The 23,622-nt window shown below is 41.4% G+C and overlaps 1 protein-coding gene and 1 long non-coding RNA gene across 3 annotated transcripts; one reads left to right on the forward strand and one right to left on the reverse strand.

Annotated features, from left to right (window-relative positions):
* Positions 1–6,940: 6,940 nt before the first annotated feature.
* Positions 6,941–18,011, reverse strand: LOC144597646 (uncharacterized). Its single transcript, XR_013547780.1, has 3 exons — positions 17,983–18,011; positions 8,795–8,889; positions 6,941–7,510 (listed from the first exon to the last, which is right to left on the reverse strand). It is a non-coding gene; the product is annotated as an uncharacterized LOC144597646 (long non-coding RNA).
* Positions 11,066–14,891, forward strand: foxa1 (forkhead box A1). 2 transcript variants are annotated; one of them, XM_078407166.1, is made up of 3 exons: positions 11,066–11,148; positions 11,401–11,465; positions 12,095–14,891. In XM_078407166.1, the coding sequence occupies exons 2-3, from the start codon at positions 11,412–11,414 to the stop codon at positions 13,259–13,261; spliced, it is 1,221 nt and encodes a 406-aa protein (XP_078263292.1). In that variant the 5' UTR covers positions 11,066–11,148; positions 11,401–11,411; the 3' UTR covers positions 13,262–14,891. The 2 variants fall into 2 exon arrangements, with proteins under 2 accessions (XP_078263292.1, XP_078263291.1); XM_078407165.1 differs by lacking the exon at positions 11,066–11,148 and having other exon boundaries at positions 11,286–11,465.
* Positions 18,012–23,622: the final 5,611 nt, after the last annotated feature.

A 23,622-nucleotide genomic window follows, 5' to 3' on the forward strand; every position in this document is an offset into this window, starting at 1 on the left:
CTTTCAACAAATTTGTTCAATACATGGTAGTTTTCTTATTTTAACCAATGAAATTAGTTAATTTATTGAAATGAAATAATATTGCATTAACATATCTCAACGAGACCTTATGCTTTTTATAACATCCTTCAGAAATGAGAAGGGTCTAATTACATTTCCCGCGCTGGTATCTAAGTTATAGCCGAATCAGTCTGAAACATTATTAGTAGTGTTTGTAAATCTTTTTTGTATGTAAAATAGTTCTGATTTGTCCAACTTCATTCCCCTTGTATAAGAAAGTACATAAAGAACAATCTGCATTCTCTCCATTTTTTTACAAAATCAAAGTCTGAATCAACGAGATAATAACTGAGTCCACGCTGATGTGGTTAAAATTTTGAGGTAGAGCACACTTGGAAATTGTCCTTTCTGTGTGAATTAAAAGCAAGGACATCGCCTTTTAAAGAGGAGAGAGTGTCTTGTCTGCCATCTGACTGATTTCATCCTACTTGAAATTAATCTGTCAATTGAATGTGTCCAATGTCAAAAGATTTTGTGAACTGAGTTTTTCTTTTGTGAAAAGTGTCCACTAGCAGAATGTGGGCTATATGAAACTTGTGTAGCTTTTCCCTAATCCCTAACAGACATAGTTGCAGAGTGCTCCAAATTGACACTGAAAAATGCGTATAGTATGGAGAACATTACCCACATGTATGCTAGAGGCTAGTTCCATCGTGATCTTAATGAAGAAATTAGATTTGATGGTGCAGAGAAATTTGCAACATCACTGAGATGGGGTCAGGGTGCACTAGTGAGTTGCTCAAGTAGAGAAGTGGTGTGAACACAGTGGGCTGATAGGTCTCTTTCTGTGTATGATTATCCAGTTAGTTTATTTTTATTTGGAAAATGTATGAAAGTTCAAAATTGCATCAATTTATGTAAACTCCTGACCTATAGACCACAATCAGTGAGGATAGACAACAAAACATCCTCATGATAAACCTCAACACGTGTGCCACAAAACTCTAGATCCAACTCTGCTCCCCATCCACTCAATTCTGCTCTAACTCCATCTACTGGGCTAGATCTGGAACAATAATGAGATGGAGTACAGGAAGGGAATAGAGAGCTTAACAATGTGGTGTCAAGACAATAACCTCTCCCTCAATGTCAGCCAAAAGATGAAGCTGATTATTGACTTCAGGAAACAAGGTGGTGCACATGCCCCAGTCTGTACCAAATGTGCTGAAGTGGAGTTGGTTGAAAACGTCAGGTTTCCAAGCGTACATTTCACCAACAATTATATAATTGAAGCTACAACCAAGAAAGCACACCAATGCTTTGTCAGAAGACTAAGGAAGTTTGGCATTTCTCCAACGGTTCTTAACAACTTCTACAGATTGTAGCAAGCCTCTTATTGGTATGACAACTTGGTTTGACCAATTTTCTTGCTCAGCCCAAGAAATTGCAAACAGTTGTGGATATAGCCCAGCTATTCACACAAACAACCCACAACTCATCGATGCCATCCACATTTCACACTGCCTCGGGAAAGCAGAAAATATAATAAAAGACCACTGACACCACAGTCATTCCCTCTTCTCCCTTCTCCTTTCAGGCTTGAAAGCATGGATCACCAGTTTGAGGAACAGCTTCTTCCCTACTGTTATCAGACTGAATGGTCCTCCCCTAAGCTAACGGTGAAGTCCTGATCCCCCAACCTACTTCATTGCAGCGGTTGGGACTATTTATTTATCTTTTTTTTCTGCAGCTTGAATGATTGATTGATTGATTAAAAGTTACAACTTAGAAATAGGCCACTAAATCCACACCAATCATTCACCACCCGTGCACACTCCAGCTATATTATACCCGCCTTCTCATCCACTCCCTAGACATTAGGGGCAATTTACAGCATCTAATTAACTGACAAATGCCCACTTTTGTAGAACATACAAACTCCACACAGACAGTACCCAAGGTGAAGATCCAACCCAGGTCTCTTGTGCTGTGAAGAAGCAGCTCTCCCAGCTGCATCACTATGCTGCCCAGATGCAACACTGAAACAATCTCACCACTTAACTCCATAATACTATATAACATATAATACTATGTAATTACATTACTATCAAACTATATAACTATATATTAATTATATAATACTATATAATGCTACATAACAATGTAATACTATATTCTGTACACTAGTAGTTTTCTCTTTACTTTACCTGTTTTACTTGTGTATGGTTGCTTGTACACATGTATAGTATGATTGACTGGTTAGCATGCAACAAAAGCTTTTCACTGTACCTTGGTACACATGACAATAAACTAAACTGAACTGAACTGATACATGTGACAATAAACCAATACCAATATCAATTTTGTTGACTCTATTCTCATCTCTAGGTTTTGTTACCGATCACCATGTTATTAAATCTGATATATTTTGGAACAAGGCTAAAACAGCTAACAAGGAGCTGAGCTATGCAGAATATCAGGATCTCAAATTTGATCTCCGCCGGGTCAGAATTAGTTCATTAGGCTGGTTCTTGGTCTCAATTGCTATCCGGCAATCTTTGTTGAAGTCCATAATTCTTACTGACTAAAAAATCTTTCTAGTAACTGAAAAGCTTATCAACAATAATTTCAAGGTTAATGATCACACAAATAAGGTATGAAAGGGCACACTGTGAGTGAAACCAGATCCCAGAAGAGAGTATCACTACAGACAGGATGAAAACAGTGATAAAGTTGCAGGGGAAGAGGAGACGAGATCTAATACACTACACCAACTTCCAACTGCTTCATATCATCGCTCTGGAATTTGCTAGGGTTAACTATATTTGAGTTTTATCACAATGATTTAACTGTAATTGATGACTTTTTTTGCTGCAGTATATCAAATCATTCCAGTCTTTGTAATTTGAAAGAATATTCATACATCATTTCCTTGTCTAGCATGAACATTGAAGATCCATCATAACTTGTCATTTACAATGCATAAATATATGGAACAAAAAAAAGGGATTCATTTTCAAGAGAATCAAGAGTGGTTAATTATCATATGTACCGAAACGTATTTGTGAACACAGTACTCAATAGATAACATAGCAAACAAACAAAAACATAGTTCAACATTTTTTTAAAAACTACATAGTGTGAAACTAAATAAAGACTCGAATCCCTAGTGCAACTGAGATAGTTTGTGGCTCGAAGTTTAGTTGGAGATCACAGTGTTTAGCCTGATGATTGTATGGAAGAAGCTGTAAGAAAATAACTGCAGATGCTGGTACAAATCAAAGGTACACAGAAGTCTGAAGAAGGGTCTCAACCCGAAACGTCACCCATTCCTTCTCTCCCGAGATGCTGCCTGACCTGCTGAGTTACTCCAGCATTTTGTGAATAAATACCTTCATATGGAAGAAGCTGTTCCGGAACCTGGACGTCATGGTTTTCAGACTCCTCTCCCTTCTTCCCTGAAGCAGGAGTGAAATGAGAGTGTGCCCGGGAAGAATGGGATATTGATGATGCTGGCTGCCTTCTTGAGGCAGTGCCTTCTATGGATCCCTTTGATGGTGAGGAGGCAGTGCCAATGATGGACCGCCACTTTTTGTAATCTTCATTCCTGGGTGTTTGAGTTGCCAAACCAAGCTGCAATCCTACCAGTCAATATGCTCTCTACTGGACACCTGCAGAGATTCAAAAGAGTATTTGTTGACATTCTGAATCCCTCAATCTTCTAGGGAAGTAGAGGCATTGATGGGCTTTCTTTATGATTTCATCAATGTGCTGCATTCAGGACAGATCTTCAGAGATGTGCACAATCAAGAACTTGAAGTTAACTCTCTTCTCTCGTCAATGAAGACAGGATTGTGAATCCTCAGGCTTCCTCCTCTAAAGTCAACAATCGGTTCATTGACTTTACTGACGCTGAAAGCAAGATTGGTGTCCTGGCACCATTTAATCAGATGATCGTTCTCCCTCCTATACTCTGAAACCTCATTATCCGTAAGACATATTTTCTGGTGGAATAAGAGTGGTCGAGGGTGTTTGATCATTTGGTGGTGTAGAACATATGATGTTGGCAGTTTTGCAGTGATTTCTTCAAGTTGGCCTTGTGAAAGTCCCCTGGCTATGATAGGGCAGGTAGTTGGGGTACGCTGACTGGTATTTGTGGGCCACAGCGTGCAGCTCCTCCAGTACTAGATAGACGTCTGCCTGGGGTGGGTTTGAAACCGCGTACATGATGATGAAGGTAAATTCTTTGGGAGGTAGAAAGGAACAACATTTCACTGCCAGTATTCCGGGTGCAGAAAGCAGAAATTGGACAGGATTACTATGTCTGAGTACTTTTTAATTTGTCAACATATTTGGCGTGCAGCCTTTAGTTTTAAATATTAATTTCCATAGTCTCCCATAGCTCATTTTATCCAGTATTATCCTCTAACTGTAAAGTTATCTTTATTGTACATCCTGTAATGAAAACGTTCTATTAACCAATCCAAAAAATCGACAGTTGTGCACTAGATGGCATTTCATTCCACAAGTTACAAATTGTTTCAGTTTCCGTGTACATTTTAGTTCATGAAATCTTTACGTAAAATATTATCTAGGGTCGTGTTCTTAATTTACCTTACTACTGCGATTATTTAAAACATTTAAAACGTAGCTTTACGATTTTTTTTGGCTCAGAGACAACAGAACATTACAGAACAGAACAGTAATGAAACTAAACAGAAATGCGGTAAGTTCGAGAAATCCAAAATCAGTAAACCGGGAATACAAGAAATGTCCGGCAGCGTCTACGAAGAGAAAAAACAAGTTCATATTTCAGAGCTAAGATAATTGTAATGTCAGTTCAGTATTCCCGCCCACTCGGTGAATATGTAAATTGGTGTAAGACAAGCGAAAATATGAGATTAGCAATTGAGACCAAGAAAAGGGAATAACATTGCGAGATAAGCAATTCCAGGGCCCGTATTTCAACTGTTTCTGCGTGATCATGAGGTTTTTTTCCACGAGTGGTAATTCTACTCAATAACAAATGTCTGTAGTCCCTTTTTTGCTCTGGTTTATTTTCATCCACATGTAATGTTGTATCCTTATTGTTTTGATGTGTTTATGCTTTATTCTTAATTGTTAACTATATGTGTGTTGTGTTGTCATTTGTGAGCGGATCACCAAGACCTTGTATATGCACACTTGGCCAATACATTCCTTGTATATGCATACTTAGCCAATACATTCCTTGTATATGCATACTTGGCCAATAAACATTAATTAATTCATTCATTCATTCATTCATTCATGTGTTGGGTAAGTTTGCTTTTTTTCGCAGGGGCCTGATATAATGTTTACAGAGTTAAACAAAATAAATTGATCACAAGTAACTGGAAGTCTGATTCCAATTACAAGTAAAGTACAGGAGTTTTCAGCTTTCTGTGTCGTTGGGGGGAAATCGTTCTGTTTCGTAGTCGAATAAGGCTCATAAAAATATTTCTGAATGTAACGCGGGAGTCTGGAATAAAATGTTCAAGGGATTCTGGTAGGTGGCAAAGAATGTGTATTCTGGATCTTATCTCCGCAGAAAATACATTCCTGTTTTATCATCTCCCAGTTGGTCAAGAAACGCTCGTATATTTTTACCCTGTCGGCATCACTGACTGCATCACAGTCACAAAATCGAAGCTGATTGCGATTTTAATCGGTGTGAAATGCGTGTAATCTGACTCGGGTTTCCCATAAACATTCGGGCGTGTTTCTGAATGACCGTGTAACGCTGCAATTTTCACGCTCCGCCCTTCATCTGCCACTCAAATCCCCCGCACGCCCGCAACCACGCTTCCTGGACTGCCATCAGTTATTTTAATGCAATCGGATACTTTGAATGTTACAGAATGATGAAAGGCGATGTTGATTTGTTAATAAGTAACTCGACCTTTCTTGTTATTTTGATGTTGGAGGCCATACGCTACGTCCTTAATTGTGCGATACAACTCTCCTCAGAAAAACACAAAGCGCGCAGTAGTTCTTGAGGAATGGCTGTTAGGAGTCACGACATTCAATACTCACCGAGGTTTGCATAGTTGCTCTATTCGCATTTAGATAACGCAGTTAAATTAGAATTGTCCAATTATTTTTTCAACCTTGTTACCAGCATCCATCCAGTGCACATTGCTCCTTAGATGCTAATGAGACCTTTCTGAAGCCGTCGGCGTCCCTGGAGTCGCTCTCCCGAGATGGATGCCTTTCTCTCGGTCATACGCCGATCTCTTTCTCTGCTGGTTATTGCGAGAGTGGCTTTTTGATTACCAGAAACTATTTCTACATGTAATCCGTGACACTGCTTCAAATTACACGCGTGAACGTACGGAATTGTACATTTATGGTCAATTAATTTGCTTTCATTTGGGATGGGGTAAGAGTACTTTCCATGGGGTCTTATCTCGGCTGATATCGCACATCAAACAAAAAAAACATGAAAAATTAATTTGCCCAAAAAAACAAAGAACCAATTACAAGTGCACCCTGAAGATTCGAGGATAACATTATTGGGAGGGGGGGTGAGGTCAAGAGTAGGGGTAGACGGTATTTCAGGTATTGGGTCGTGGATAAATAGTCCACACGGACGTAAATGGGAGTCGACGAAGGAGGAAGCCCACTGCGGAATGAACGGGATAAAATCAGAGTTGGGAGGCACAGCTGGTGGAGCTGCTGCCTCACAGAGTCAGAGACCCGGGTTCAATCCTGACCTCGGATGTTGTATGTGTGATGTTTGCACATTCTCCCTGTGACCAAATAAGTATACTCCGGATGCTCATCCCACAGACTTGCTGGTTTGTATGTTAATTGGGCTCTGCAAAAATTGCCCTTAAGGTGCAGGGAGTGGATGAGAAATTGCAATAACAGAGAACCAGTGTGAACGGGTGACACGTGGTCCGCGTGGACTCGGTGGGCAGAAACGCCTGTTCCCATGTTGTTCGGGGGAACTAAATGAACGGGGAATGTTAAACATTGACATCGCTTCAGGCAAGGGTCAGATGGACATGTCATTGGAAGATAATATTTGAAAGCCGTATTTAAAATAAGTGAGGAATTATTAACTATGCAACTCAATGAGATGAAACTCTTGACTGGTCAGATTGCGTCTACATAATTAAAAAATTCCAGCGAAGAAATCGCAGAGGCACGAATCCATATTTTATATGCCGGGATAAGCGCAGCATAATATTGTGATAGTGCCACAAATACTTGGCAATGAAAACAGTTGTAACGCGCGACTATGTTCAGCAGATCGGGAAGCGTCCACGGAGAGTGAAATAAGATTGATGGCTTGAGTTTGGTTCTACAAAGAACCGTGCACTGACTGTCTGCAGTCCGCTGCTCCTCACGTCTCGGCCTTCCATGCAAGCGCAGTCCAAGGTGGGAGTTCGAGACGAGGTCAGATCAGATGCCGGCACTGAGAGAGGCCGGGGGCGACCTTTATGTCAACGGTGTCTGGTGCAATCATTTCAGTACATTGCCGATCCTATGGGAAAGGTAAGTTGTTTTACTTGTTTTGCTCTGTTTCAATATATTAAAATTATTAACATTCATTTTTTTAAATGTTAATAGTTTACATAGAACATAGAACAGTACAACACAGGAACGGGCTCTTCGGCCCACAATGGCTGTGGCCAACATGACGCCAAGGCCAACTCTTATTCATCCATATGAATCCTTATCCTTTCATTTCCTGCATATCCGTGTTTATCCAACAGCCTCTTAAATACAAACGTAAAATGTTTATTTATATTTGTTTTGACCTTGAAATCTATTTGTAACTGAACTTTCTAGACTTTCAAAATGGTTTCAGTAGTGTCAGTTATAGATTGACAAATGAGGTGAAATCGGAAACATGTCTATCTTTGGATTAAACCAGCATCTGCAGGTCCTTCTTACACATGTCAGAATAGATGGCTTTAAGCAGAAAGCTCTCAGTAAGAGTAAAGGATAATTGTTCAGACAGGTAGGCGTTAAAAACAGGGGCTCCACGGTGTTAGATGTATTTCCCAATTATAATGAACGTCCAGATTTCAGGGTCGAAATCTTCCCTTATTTATGAATGATACAAACTTATAGTCATCAACGGAAAGCACTACTTCAAACTACAACGAGACATCAAAACACATGCAGAATACTCAAATAATTAGCGGGAGAATTTCAATTCAGGGATCACATTTTGCTCAGAAAAATAACAGAAGCAGAGGCGCAAAAAGGTCTTGGAAAACACATAAATGACTAAAAGCAGTGATTCAGGTGAATAAAGGCGTAAAAAAGCAAACGGACCGTTTGTTATGTCTGGAGGGATTGAAATAAAAAGTCGAGAAGTTATTCTAAACTTGCATTGAACTTTGCTCAAACCACACGGTCCCGTGTACAAGTCTGGTCGCCATATTTTTTTATTGAAAGAGGAATGTACAAGCTATGCACGTGGTGTAGGAAAGTTGCACTTGGGTGGTAATAGATACGCCTGGTTATACCTATCGGGGTAGTGATAAATGGGCTGTGTCTCTTTCTATCTGGAAAAAAAAGAAAGCCGAGAGATGGTCTATTGGGGGGTCTTTGAAATTATGATTGGCATGATACAGGACCAGTGTTGATAAGAACAGGAAACCAAACAGGATCAAATATAAATTAGTAATCATGCTATCAAAATGAGATTGAGAAGAATCTTCATTTCCTGAACGGTAATACCGGAGAAAATGGCTGATGAAATACTGTGAATGCATTGAAACTTGATGGGCAAAGGAAGTCGAAGTTCTTCACTCACCGCATGGGCTGGTATGCAGGAATGGCCTGAACTACGTATTCCTTGTAAATCGATGCAAAGTTAAATTTCATCGTAAAAATGTATGCGTTCTGCACCTAAAATAACGACATTTCATTCAGAAATCTTTGGCAGCATTTCCAAAATCTCAAAGATCGAAAATCTTCCACTATTATTTTAGGAGCTGGTTATATAGTAACACTGTCTCCAAAATTAATTTCAAGCTGAACTGTCCACCCATTTTTGGGCGAGTTGTACGCGGAGCCAGAACTCTGGGGAAATGAAATGAAAAGGTCGCGAAATCTCGGGTGTTGGTTAAAACTGGTCGAGTGCGTCATATTTCATCAATTTACTTTGAAAAAAGATCCAATTTTCTGATGAAGTGTCCCGACCCGAAATATCGCCTGTCCATTCCCTCCCCAGATGCTGCCTGGCCCGATGAGTTCCTCCAGCACTTTGTCTTTTGCTCATTTTATCATATTTTCCCGACACAATATTTTCAAAAATCAATTTCATCGAACAGAAATTCCACATGGATTTATGAATCTGATGAAACGTTGAGCGTTACTTTTATTTCACAAAAATATGCAGGCTTTTTATCTCCCTAAGAATGTGTGTAGTAGACTGTTTATTATTTTGAGTTGCTGGAATGGGCATGTGCCGGGACGGATTTGCTTCCCGACACCACTGGCGATATACGGACTCATTTCTGAACTCGTTGACCAAGACTTCATTGGAAGACACAATGCCTGACCTTTTAACTGTGCCCCCTTGGCTAATGCAAATCACAGCCATAACATACATGCACCGGCGGTGGCTTCCTGTGTAATAACGCTTCGAGTTGTTTTTCCAGCCTCTCTCCTCTGTAAGAAAACTGAATTGAAAATGCGTTGCAGTTTCTAACAGCACTTCAAATTACACCCCCTCTACTCAAAGAGGCAAAATTCGAGACTCCGTCGCTGATCAAGCCTTCATGGTCTGTAAATTGCCAAAGCGTATGTTGTCAGCCATCAACCACAATCTTCTCTCCACATATACTTGGGGCAGTTCATGGGTGGACGGCAAACTTCTTCTTAAAGCACGCAGAGAAAAGAGTCCAGAACTATTCATTTTGTTCGTGTTAACATCTCTGATCCAAAAGCAGTCCCGTTGCTAGGCGCTACATAAAGCCAAGAGGCAAGCTGCAGTCTCAGTTATTGGCGCTTGGAAGCGAGGACCGTCGCTGGCTGCAAACTTCGCCGAGGGTAACCGAGGTACGTGATCTTGAATGCAAACTATTCTTCCAATCTGCATTTTTTACGACCTATCCCAACGAAAGAAGCACGGAGAAAGCGTTTATTTAACACCATTCCTCAAAGACGTCACGTTGTCGAGTAAATTCTTCCTTGGGCTAATTACATTTGCCACTTTCACGCCGTCTCCTCTCTTTCACGGTAGGAATGTAGCTGGGCCTAAAACCTTATTAAACCGACATTTGTTTAGATTTATAAATGAATAGCAAACAGAAAGGTCCTTCGCCCTTTTCAACCAGTCGAGCCGACATGTGGAGCACAGACTGTAGCTCATATAACCGTGGAATGTAACGAATTACTTGGGATCGGGGACAATTGATAGAAACTGCCTGTTTTTCGGAATGCTACCGTTATTGATCGAGATAAGATATTTGCTGGCCAAAGGTTTGCTAACGGTGCTATCTCCAGACAGACTGCCAGACCAACTATCTGCTTGACAAATTACTGATTTACCGAAGTAATGCATTTTGCACAATCTCACCAAACTTCACCGCGTATGGGAAGGTTTCTATACGAAGCGATTCACCGAATTAATCCCGTGCGTTGGTATATTGCTGAGATGTGTTACATCGATGGGACTCGGTAGTCACAGCCGTCAGATTTAAACTTTCAGAAGACCGAACGAGTTACAAAAGTTTGTCTCAAAGTTCTGGATAAAGTTTACTTCCACTTGCCGAAGGAAACATTTTACGTAAAGTACGCTTTGCTTGCAAAATAATTGATAAGTTACTGAACAAAACCCACATTAACTTAGTTTGAAAAATGTTATAGTTCCGGAGATAAGGTAAAGCTAAAAATGAGATGCACAGAACACCCTCCGTGTTAATCTCACTCGTTTAATCTCTGGGAGAAAAAAATGCCACATTGGTTAGCTTTTCCCTGCTCAATTCATTTATCGCTTCGCGTCCCAGTGCTGGAGTTTGCCTTTCCTATTGTTTCCACGTTAAACCAATTAGCCTCTTTACAAATCCAACAGGGACTATTTGCAATGGCTAAAGATTGGTCCCGCTGAGTCGCAGTGGACAAGGCAGGTGTGCAATCGGAGCAGAGTATCCCGACGCCTAGGTGAGAGCTGAATATTCAAATAAAGAAAAATCCTGCGCAAATCGGGACAGGAGGCAGGATCTGTGAACAGTCGGATCACTACGCATGTCCCCAGCGCCACTCAAAGTGCTCACCTTCCCACACTTCCCCACTCTCGCAGTTCTCCCTTTCCATCTCCCTCATTCGGCTTCAGCCAGAGTGCATCCGCGGTGGGATCTTATTTTGGGGGCCAGCTTTCATGTTCGTTTTTGTACTTTGCCTCCATGATGTTAGGTGCAGTGAAGATGGAAGGACACGAAGCATCTGAGTGGAGCAATTACTACGGAGACCCACAAGAGGTAAGCAAAAGTATCGGGTTCAACCTTATTTTAAACTGAGCACTTCGCTAACAGAGGGCTACGGGCTTTTTAACGCCTTATTTACAAGACAAGACTATCGGCAATCTGCCCAGAAACTTTACACGCTCCAAAGAAATGGACCATGTTTATTTCGAGGTCTGTCTGGCGGATGTCATGTGGGCAGTTTGTTCAAAGCGAAAGGACGCGAATAGTTCAGGAAACGGCTCCGTGTTGCTCATTTGAGGATTCGGTGCAGGGGTGGGGGTAATCAGGGAACCTCTAAGTTCCTGACCACGGGGTGGCATCAGAGAGGGGAGGGCATGTGGGACCCCTGGAGCGGCCGGCATGTTCCCTGCACCCCGGCTCCGGAGGAACGGGCACAGAGCGCTCCACAATCCAACCACGCGGAGCAGTGGCGCGACTCTACCTGCCGCTGCTGCTACTCCCAGGGAAAGACGCTGTAACAACTTTGTATTTTTAATTTTAAAGAGGCGTGGCTCCCGCATAATCTTGATGTTAGTCCGTTTCCTGCAGAAGAATGTGTGAAGTGTGGGGTCTTGTGAAGAAGGGGAGGCAATCGTTGGCTTTCTGACCCCTGTCTGACTAATATCTTTGCCTTTGTTGTGTAGGCCTACTCGACGATGCCGGTGAACGGGATGAACCCGGGATTGGGCACCACCTACATGGGCATGAACAGTATGGGCTCCGGCGGCAACATGACCGCCGGCTCCTTCAACATGTCCTACGGGAGCCCGGCCATCGGCGCCGGCCTCGGCTCCCCCGGCATGGGCGGAGGGCCAGCCGGCATGAGCGCCGGCATGACAGCCATCAACCCTGGCTTGAACGGGCAGCAGAGCTCCCTGAACGGCCTGAGCCCTTACCCGGGGATGAGCTCCATGGCTTACCCGCAGGGCAACGTGAGCCGCCCCCGGGACGCCAAGAGCTTGCGCCGCTCCTACCCTCATGCCAAGCCGCCTTACTCCTACATCTCGCTCATCACTATGGCCATCCAGCAAGCGCCGAGCAAGATGCTGACCCTGAGCGAGATCTACCAGTGGATCATGGAGCTCTTCCCCTACTACCGGCAGAACCAGCAGCGCTGGCAGAACTCCATCCGACACTCGCTCTCCTTCAACGATTGCTTCATCAAAGTGGCCCGCTCGCCCGACAAGCCGGGCAAGGGGTCGTACTGGAGCTTGCACCCGGACTCGGGCAACATGTTCGAGAACGGCTGCTACCTGCGGCGCCAGAAGCGCTTCAAATGTGACAAGAAATCGTCAACGAAAGGGGGTCCGGACGGCGCGAGGAAGGAGGAGGAGGAGCAGGAAGGGGAATCCGGTTCGCCGTTGCCTGGGGGGAACAACAACAACATGAGCCGGGCCGAGCCCAACCCGGACACGGCGCCCCGCCTGGAGCTGAAGTGCCAGGCTCCAGCCGTGAGTTCGGCTCCGGCCCTCGGCGCAGCGCTGGGGCCGCTCCCACACCCGCTGTCGCTGGGCCAGCTACCGGCGGCCGAGCCGCACCACATGCACCCGCTGAAGGCGGACCCACACTTCTCCTTCAACCACCCCTTCTCCATCAACAACCTCATGTCGTCCGAGCAGCAGCACCATCATCACAAGATGGACCTGAAGGCTTACGAGCAAGCGATGCACTACTCCAGCTACGGTGGAGGCATGTCCAGCGGGCTGCCCCTCGCCTCCATGGGCAAGGGCGGCATGGACCCCTTGGTGCTGGCCAGCGAAGCTTCATACTACCAAGGTGTGTATTCCAGGCCCGTCCTCAACACTTCCTAGTCAGGAAGCTCAAACCTTCCTGCAAAGTCAATAAAACTTCTCCCTAACTGGGATCGCTGCAAAATGCATCTTCTCTACAGAGACTGTTACTTTGTAACCTGTACATGTGTAGAAACAGTGGAAGTATAAAGTAACTGCAAACGTTTGCCGATAAATCACAATTGTACATTTCACGAAGTCAGACACCTGCAGAATGTATTTAACTTTTTTTTTGTTTTGGAAACGTGCTGTAAGATTTCTAGAATCGGTTATGTTATGTTCTCCGCGTCTGCTCAATGTTCTCCGTGGCTGCACACAAAGTTGTTGCAAGACTTGAAAAGATGAGCGTGCGGGTGGTGGTATCTAAACTAAAACCAGCCTGCTTGGAGAAAAATAACTATGTTAAATTTATGAATCCGCTGTTTCCCCACAGCCCTTCCGGACGTTGTACAGTTTTAATGAAACTCGGCTCATTTTGCATGACCATTTCAACATTCGCGAACATTTTTTTAAAGCGGGTTTATTGAAAAAATGAACCAAATGTTACCTGCATCAGGAACCTCTAAAAGCTACCTTTTTATCGTTCCACAATGACTTTTATCTTTTATTTTACTTGGTGTTCATGCACTTTCCCCCTCGTTTTTAGCTGTCTAGAAATGTCGGTGTTAGTACATAGCCAGGCGGTCTCTCGCAGCTTGTCTCAATGTGCCTAATTTATTGCATGGTCAACTCTAGGTCCTTCATAGTTTTAAGTTGTTTAAATAATAATAATACAAATGGAATTTAAGGAGTTGTTAATTTTGTATTTGTAATTCTATGAAAATGAATAAAATTATTTTGATTTGATGAGAAAATAAAAAGTTAATTCGCACCCAGCTTGTCATTTGTTATTAGATTAGTCACCGTTAAGTGTGCTTATTTTTTTAATCATTTAAATTTATTTCTTGCGTAAAATGCTATTCAGCATGTCACTAACAGCGAACGATTTATTTTGATTGAAGTAGACCTTTTTAGATCAGTTTCAAGAGATAATTTCTATAATTATAACAACGGGATGTCGCTTTCTGAAAATAACAGAGAACAAACATAACGTAGATCTTAAATTGTTATCCATGGCCACGCACTAAATAATATTTCATTAATTCTGTAAGGACGGTGATTTGTCTCTATAATTATGAGCTATAAGATTAATTTTCTAGAAAGGTTCCCAGGCACTGGAATAAAATGTTTGCGCCACTGACTTTGTGTTTGAACTCCTTCAACCCTGGTTCAACAATTCAGTTGCTCAGTTTCACATCTTCGAATTTATTTATTTTTTAAAGCAGAACTGTATCCAATGAATCAAATCTCAGCCAAATAGTTAAAAGAAACACGACAAAACAACGGATATTTCAAAACATTTCATTTATTTAAAGCAGATCTGGAGTTGGTGTCCAAGCAATCACCAAATCTTACATTCAAGTCAAGCATTCTATGTATTTGTAAGTAACACGCTCGTTTATCAGGCAGCCGCTACACACGTTTGCAAGTCTGAACTGCTGCCGTTGTCCTATCTCTGTGTTATCGCGCAAAACACAGACCCTGAAAATATATCGTTATAATTATATTTCACATTGACAATTATTTAACTGATGTAGGTTTTTAAGAATATTTTATTGTATGCTCTATTTTTGGAAATAAATCTCCGTCAAAAATGCTTGTCTGTGTTTTTGTGTGTTGTCTCCGTGGAATAAAAAAGCTACTTTGTTTGCAAAACAGTTCAGAATTTTGAAATCAGACCCCCATTGTCATAACCGATAAATGATAAAGCCTGCGCGGAACAATTACCACACTGTATATATAGAAAGAGGCGGAGGGAGAAAGAAATATTCCCCGGTTTGTTTTTCTTTGTCACGCTGGGAAACAAATATGAAGTATTGTCTAATACAATTGCTACAATGTGTAACAGAATTGCATTTCTTTGTACCCGGGCACAAAACACTTTGTAATTTCGATTCACACAAGTGGGTTTTGGACATGAATAGTTTTCGCTTTGATCATTGATCACTGGTGGGACACACACATTGTCAAAGTAACCGTGAAATTCTTTTAATTATCGTGTAATTGCCCCCTGATGAGTGAAAAGATGTGGTGCGAAATTGAGAAGAGGGTGTAGCGAATTCGCTGAATATCCAAGAGTAGATACGTTGGTTGCATGAGCGACGTGAGCGTTGCTAAATTGGCAGTTTGTTTCCTTTACAAACGGGCTCAAGTGAATTATGATATTTAGAAGACTAATTTGAAAAAATATATTTTATGAAAATCTCGTCATATGTTTCAACCAAATCGGTTAAAACTGCAGAAAAATGACCAGATTATATTTTGATCAACAAAATCGATTTCACAAAATTAAATACTTTTACAGAAAAACGGGTTTTAAAAGAAAAGTATATACTGCCACGAAAGATAAAATCAGATATCTGTTAATTTTCTTAGTATTAATGTTTGAACCAATTATCAAATTATTGCGGGATATGGCGTTTATTGGGAAAGGCTCCGTTACATTAAAATTTTACTGCGCGTCTGGTTTTCATTGTTCAACGTTGAACCATAGGTCAGATATGTGTAGGATATGTACAGTATACTAAAACGACCCATTTTAATCAAAGCGCCACTGACAGCAAGTGTTGTGTGGTTTTGCCTGTGCGGTGTTTCATAAATGTTCAAACTGGACTATATTTATTTTAATAAATTTGCTTTTAGAAATAGCATTGTTTAAAAATGGTAATTAAACACATTTCTACTGTGCAACTTTTCTAGAAAAGACTGTTAGCACGCCAGCTTACTGTGAGAAGTCAGTTACTAGTGAAATGCTTGCAGTGAGGTCTCCTCCATTTGTTGGTGAGGATGTTTGTTGATACCGGGAGTTATTGTTCCTACATTTATTTTTCACTTTTGCTGGTGTAATAATTTAAGAATTTGATGAGAACATATTAGCAGGAGCAACAACAGTAAATATGACAGACCAGCCTGTGAACTATTTGAACATTTGCTTCTGATAGGATCAGAATACCCCGTCCAAATAACTTCAGATGAAATTGCGATGACCGTTCCTGAATTCTTCTCAATGGTAAATATGTAAGAAGGATCAATCTCGTTTGACAGTCCGATGTAATATTGAATTGTACAAGCACAGGTTGTTTTCTTTGGTGCTAAAGTCAATAGAACAAACTAGCGTTCAGGCAAAGTAGGGAAAACTCTTAAGAACTCAACCCCTTCCCCTCCCCCACTTCCAGCAGTAAGAGCCGAGAGTTTTCATTACACCAGAAGGCGAGATGCGTTTTGCCCTTTCATAATATAGATGTCGAGCATGCCCAGAAAGGGAGAAATAATTAAATTGCTCTTCGATTTGCAAATATGACAACAATATGACCAACAGTGGAGTGCTATTTGCTGCTTTCATCAGGACGTTCATCAAATACTTTTTTTATTTACATATTCCAATGGAGTAAGAGGTCGGACTGTAATTCGGTTTCGATAGCTTTTCAATACACACGCTGAACTGCCCCATTTTTCCTGATGCACGATTTTCAGTTCTACAAATGGAAGCAACAGAGATCCCCACACACTCTAAACGCGAACACGCATGTCAAGGTCGAGTGCGAGATATTTTAATGTAAAATTTTCCGTACAAAGTGCATTTTCTACATCATTGTTTTAAGACAATGTGATTATAGCTCCTCAAAACAAACGGTGACAGAAGGCTTCCACTGTTATGCATTTAGGACTTTGCTCTGTTCACATGCGTTCCATTGCCATATTCCAATCTGATTTCACTCTCTTTGTGATTTCTAATCCATTAGTGAGGGGCCAAGAGCTTTGCAGGTTAATAATTTTCTTTCTGGGAGGCGAGAGAGATTCAGAAGTCTGCATTCTTTTCTAAAGACACCGCCGGGTTACATTGAGCTGATTGCTGAGGAGAGCGGTTAATGTTGTCTGAGAGCAATAAAATAACTTTGGATTTACGCTCAAACTCTTGTATTAATGAACACTCGCCTACGAGCAGTATATTGTGAGACGAAATAATGCTTGCAGCCTGTCCGATGCTAGTTGTCAATGCATTATGTCATTGTGAATTCATTGTATTTGCAGCTTTTGTTCCAATTCTGCCGACCTTCCTTAAACTAAAGCGAGGAAGTTCTTTGTTTTTAAGCTTTTGACCACAAAAAGAGCCTGCTCGCGATTCGTGATAAAAATATTATATATATATATATATATATATATATATATGAAAACCTATTGGGTTGGTGTGCACGGAGAGATGTCAGTGGCGCGGATTATGCATCTGAACACTTCGCCGTCTTTACTTTGAGAAAGCTACTTCCTCTCAATCGATAGATTTTCTGATTATTTTACAACTTTAATACTAAAATCGATGTATGAACACTCAATGTGGACAGTGCACACACAGGGGTTGGATGAGCTACGATTCCTAAAATCAGCAAAGTTACAGGATAAAATGAGCCAGAGAAGGTGAACAAAAACGATTCCTAGTGCTGCCTGTAATCCCGACAGAACAGGGAATCTGCTTTCTAATAGATACTGTATGCGTCACCGTCATATTACCTGCCAAGTAAATATGATTCATATCATATCGTGCTATATTTTAAAATGTTTAAAATCAAACTCAACATGGATGCGCTCATAACCACAACATGCTGAACAGTTGGTCAATTATCTCAATTGTCAATGACTTAACCTACCTGAATATAAAGATAAGACTGAACGTCCTCCTCAGAGATCCTATCAATGCCGTGAGAACCAAACTTTGCAATTAATCTGTGTATTCCTTTTCAAATATATTTTAACGAAGAGCACGATTACAACGTCCTTGCTTCTTCGACGTCTTCGACCTTTCTTGGTAATGATAGTGTCACGGGATAAAAGCGGGTTTCAGATCTGAAAGTTACCGTGTGAAACACAAGCGATTCCAATAAAACATTGAGTGTGTATGGGGAGAGTACGAGGCCAGTGTGCACTTGCAACATGCAAATAAAATTGTGGTAGTTAACTTTAAAAGTACAAAGTCGAACAATGCTGGCTAATGGACACTCGGCCCTGTATTTTTTCTTAGATAAATCTTCGTTTTAAAGATGCAACAAAACCAATTAAAGCAGATTTGAGTGGGGACACATATCTTCTCCTGACATTTAGCATGTTGTCCCATCCGACCAGCTTCTTGGGTCCAGTCTTGCTTGTTTTCTCTCTCTCTTTGTGACTTCTAATCCAGCAGACAGAGCGCCAAAAGCTTTTCAATACGAACTTTGGACGGGACAAACAACGTCTCCTGACCTCTGACAGGAACTGGATTTAACAATCACTACCTGGGTAAAGAATCTATCTTTGAAAAGATAGAACTATATTGAACTGGAAGCCGAAACTTATATTAATTAAACTAATCACCTAATTTTCTTGCAATGGACCTGATTTCAAGAGACATCATATATACAGTTACTTTAAACCTTCATTTTCTCACATTTCCGTGTAAGCTTACGCATAATTGAAAATTGTTTCTGCAGGGAATGCACAGCAGTGAACAATATTTCCGCCAGCATTTTGCATTCATGATTTCCCTTCTTTCTTTGCATAACCCAGGAGTTTTGTGAATATTTTTCGATCCCGAATTGTTAACAGCCCTGACTTTCAGCCAGGAAACATTTTCCGACCGGAAGATCAAAATAACAAAATATATACACAAAATGCGATCGGATATTAACTTTGCGTAATTATCTCTTGTAACAGTTCTAACTGTGGCACTTTGACATAAAGCCGGTTGCAATGATTCGGGCTGGCAAACGCCGACCCCATGATAACATTGTGATTTCTAATGTCCTGTTTATCATTGCTGATCACTTTAAATACCGATCTTAAGGATATTAAACGATATATATATATTTCATGGTTCCAGTTCTCGTTTTTTATTTGTATTTAGATTCGCTGAATTTTGAGTGGAAATTAGTTTTAGAATGACCTTACATTATATGTTTGATTGGTAACCTGTTTTATTGGCATCAGAATGATTGACATAAAAGGAAGACTATTTTGTGAATATTTTTGATTTCTTTTTGTTTTCCAGGTCAGCAAAAATATCAGAGAGCATTGACTCACAAAATGCAAATCTATCTTTTAAATGAAGTTAACAATTCTATAATTGCAGTATTTATTTTCTTAGTAATATTGTGTTTCAAGATTTTTAAACGTCCACTCGGTTCTAATGGTCGAATATACGCGCATTGCAATTTTTCATGATTTTGTCGAGGACGAATAATGTTGGTTACAATGTTAAAAAAAGTCTTTGTATCGACACTGGTCATCTTACTCCATGGTGTTTTAATATTTTGATCATGCTAGATCAAACGTTTCTCGCACTGCACCCAGTCCCGCACGATGCAATCGTTTAAATTGGTTTGTAAATAATAAAGTAATATTAAACTAATTACAATTTACGATATGGTTGTCGCGAAATATCAATCAAAACATCTCTTTTGTCAATAACATTTTAATGTCGAATCTTGCTAAAGTACATTTTGTAACATTCCCACACAAAGTTATATCAAAGTCAGCGATCTATTTTAACGACACTCGTTCTTGTCCAAGTTTGCTTGTTACGGCTAATTTCCATTTCTCTCGATCTAAAGAAAAAAGCAATACATCACCCTGCTTGACTCTAGAGGCCTTCGTTAGTGTTTCATTAAGTGCAATAGGAGATATAAAAGGACCCGATTCGACTCTTTTTTTTAACAGTGCCCTCACTTCACTTTCCATTCTAAGTTCGGATCACTCTCTGCACACGATTTTTTTCCTCTTGAGAATTAGCATTTCGCTCCACGCCAGTGTAGTCGTCGAGCAGAAGTAATTAGATTGGGGGGTCTGTATTAAAAGCTGACATATGTTATCAGCAGGCAAAGCACCGACTCAAAGGAGGATGAAGGCCAGGGAGCTACTTGTTGCTCCTGTTATGAGGTAGTCTTCATATGTCTATCAAAAGCACCGACTATTTTTTTGTGCCGTATGGGCAAAAAAATCGACAACAATCCTTCAACCCTTTCATTTCAAAGCAGCTATCAGTATGGCTGCTCGGCGAGTTTTGTGTTCTCTTTCTTCTCATTTTAAACCCACTACAGCCAAAGACGTGTTAATGCCTTTTGATCGGGATTGAATTAATTATCTCCAATAACACAATTGTGCTTGGCCAACGAAAAGAGCAAAGCAAAACCCTTCAGAGCAGGAGGAGAGAAAAAAAAAGAGGTGAGAGGAGTGGAGTGAAGATCTCTATCGAAAGCTCCTTGTGGAACAGCTGCCCTTTTATCAGAAGTTTACGGGCAGTTTTACAAAAGCTTCACAAAATAATAAGAACGACCGATTTAACTGTATTTAGTTGTCCAAAGCAAAACAAAAACAAGGATACAAAGCGCAGCAATGGAATAAGTGATTAAGATATCATATGAGTCGAGGGAACCCGGTGGACAAACTGTTACAACTGTTACAAACATTAAATACCGAACATATAAACTGTGAAGATTGATATCATTTTACAAAAGAAATATCGCCTCACCTAAGGAATGTGACACACTGATGGTTTTAAAATGTATTGGTAATCATTGTTAGGAGGCAAGTTAAATCTATTTGGGATCTCTATGTTTTAGTTTTCTAAATTGTAATACTGACGTAGTGTGAGCCAAGGGCACCTGTTCAAACGGCGAGAGGACCGACCACCCCACCCAAAGCAATAATTTGACAGAAATTCTTCCGTCGCTGGAGTTTACAGAGACACAGCACCGCCACACAGGGCAGTATCAAGAATGGATCATTATTTTGCACCTCGGACAATACAGGAAACTGCTGGACGCATTGCACGCGACTCGAGATATTGACCCGAGGTGCGACAGCAATAAATGGGTGTGATATTGCTAATGTGTTCCGGATTTTTTCTGGACTTTGGTTGGTGCAGGAGCAGGTGCTTGCTACTAGCTGGGGTGGGAGTGCATGAAACACACCAGGCGTCAAAGATTTACTGTCGTTATAGCAACCAGCTCAGCCACGCTTTCCCAGACCGCATTCATCCTTTCTGTCCTTGCAACACGTTTTTAATTAAACCGTATAAAAAGTTGTTTTGTAGCCTTGTCGACATCTTTTCGGCCTCAAAATGGTTAATCAGGCTTCATCGTCTTTTGTTGGACGGGCAAGCGTGCAACATGGTCTATTGTATTTCCAACAACTGAAGCGTTATCACTTCATTAGATCTTCCCAGATAGGATCCATTCTGAAACAATTTGCTGCCGGTGTCATAATTGACATGGGGCGTTTGTCAGTCTTCACATAAAATTTGAAGATACATATCCCCCCCCCCCAGCTTCAGATGGGCACTTTTCTTTTGATGTTGTTCTGAAGAGTTGAGACAATGTATTTATTTGGCAGCATAGGATTACCGACAACAGAAAACGACTTAAGATCGAAAACATCCAGTGCCGACTCTTTTGGAATTAGGGAAAGGACACCCAGGTTGTGGCATCTCCAGGGTTACGGCTGGAAGTGAATTGGACAAGATCTAATGCTGTTCTTTATTGAAGGGGAGGGACTCGCAGCAGCCAGCCCCTGTCAGAACAAAAACAACTTGCTCCGTCACATGTGAAGGGGGAATCCAATAAAACCATCGGCAGTGTTCACACATCATCGAGCTGACAGGATGCAGATACCGAAACACCGCTCTACGTATTTAGAGAGGAGAAAAATGCATCACATTAGATTACTGTTACAGCATTGTAAAAATATAGAGGCGCAATTTTTTAAGGAGAAGTTTTGTACTTTCCACTGATTGGTTGTTAAAGTCCACAATTTGATTTCTTTATGGAATTTTGCAGAAATGGAATTGCTATGTAATTTTTCATCGAGTGGAATTTAAATTAAACTTGAGAGAATTAATTTTAGGACTCTATTCTACAGGATGTGATGATATGCGCCTTAAGGCGAGCAGCATAGATAACCCACCGCCCCCCCTCACACTTTCGTTTCCATTCCGCCCGTCCTGGCACCCAATTCCTTTCCTCTTCTCCATTCGCTCAACACTTACTCCACTCTGGCTACACATATTCATTCCCCACCCGTTCCCTTCGGCCTACCATCCTTCCCTCGGCTTCTACATTTTCACACCCACCTTCCTTTAAAAAAAATCAGATTCCACCATTTGCCTACCTGTCTTCTCCATTTGTCACCACCAGCTTTGGCTACTTTCTCCCAGCTGGCCCTATCACTTGCCAGCTGTTGCCACACCACTTCCTTCCAACTCTTCCTCCCGTCCTTCTACTCCATTTCTGAAGGTCCCGACCCGAAACGTCGCCTGTCCATTTCGCTCCGCTGATGCTGCCTGACCTGCTGAGTTCCACCTGCAGTGTTTCATTTTATTCAAAATTCCACCAACTGCAGTCTTTGTCTGATCGATATCTATATACTAAAACTCTCGTTTGTTTGTTTGTTTGTTCCTGAACTACAGCCAAAATGGTACACGATAGCACTACAATTTTAGGCCCACCTTACTCACCGTCGTCCCTTTGGTACTAATGGAAGAAGTTTCATTGAAATCGGTGTTATATTTTAAAAGTTATTCACATTTTCAAGTTTAAATCTATCTCCTAGGGAGGGGTGGAGGGAGCATAAGGGGGGGGGGGTTGAGGGGGATGGAGTGGGGGGGAAGGGGAGAGGGAGGGAGGAGGAGGAAGAGGGCGAGGGGGGGGGAGGGAAGGAGAGGGTGCTGCACCAATGCAGGAGAGGTTTGGGCCCAACCGGTCCACTTGGTCTAGTAAGTGATAAAATACAGCCATTAAATCCCCACAAAATGCAGTTACGAGGCAGTTATGATAAAATTAAGAGGTGACTAGAACATTAAAATCCCAGATGAGAAATGTTGGACAAAACTTCAGCAGTCTCCCTGACACAAGTCTCCTTTCCACTTCTTGCTTTCATCACTTACTCTACCCATCTGTCTATCAACCCCCCCCCCTCACCTATATCCAACTATCACTTGCCTGGCTTTGTCCCGCCCCCACCCTCTTTTCAAGCTTTCTGCCCTCTGCTACAATGTCGGAAGAAGTGTCCCGATCTGAAAGATAGTCGTCCGTTCCCTCCACAAATGCTGCCTGACTTGCGGAGTTCGTCCATCACTTTGCTCAAGATCTCAGCGTCTGCCGTTCATCCTGTCTCCTTATCAAGTTGTGATAGTTCCGATCCCTTCAGATACCACTCCGAACATTATTATTAAAAGCGCCGATGATCCATTTTATCAATAAGCGTTCGAAATGAGTCGTTGAGCTACATATGGTGTTATTCACAATTTCCTCTATATGAGA

The sequence above is a fragment of the Rhinoraja longicauda genome, chromosome 10 (genome assembly GCF_053455715.1).
Source record: "Rhinoraja longicauda isolate Sanriku21f chromosome 10, sRhiLon1.1, whole genome shotgun sequence".
NCBI classification, from domain to species: Eukaryota; Metazoa; Chordata; class Chondrichthyes; order Rajiformes; family Arhynchobatidae; genus Rhinoraja; species Rhinoraja longicauda.

Bases quoted from the DNA above. Each gene is read 5' to 3' on its own strand.
- foxa1 (XM_078407165.1), top strand. From the start codon at position 11,391: ATGATGTTAGGTGCAGTGAAGATGGAAGGACACGAAGCATCTGAGTGG. The intron at 11,466-12,094 runs GTAAGCAAAAGT...TTTGTTGTGTAG, and splicing joins ACTACGGAGACCCACAAGAG to GCCTACTCGACGATGCCGGT.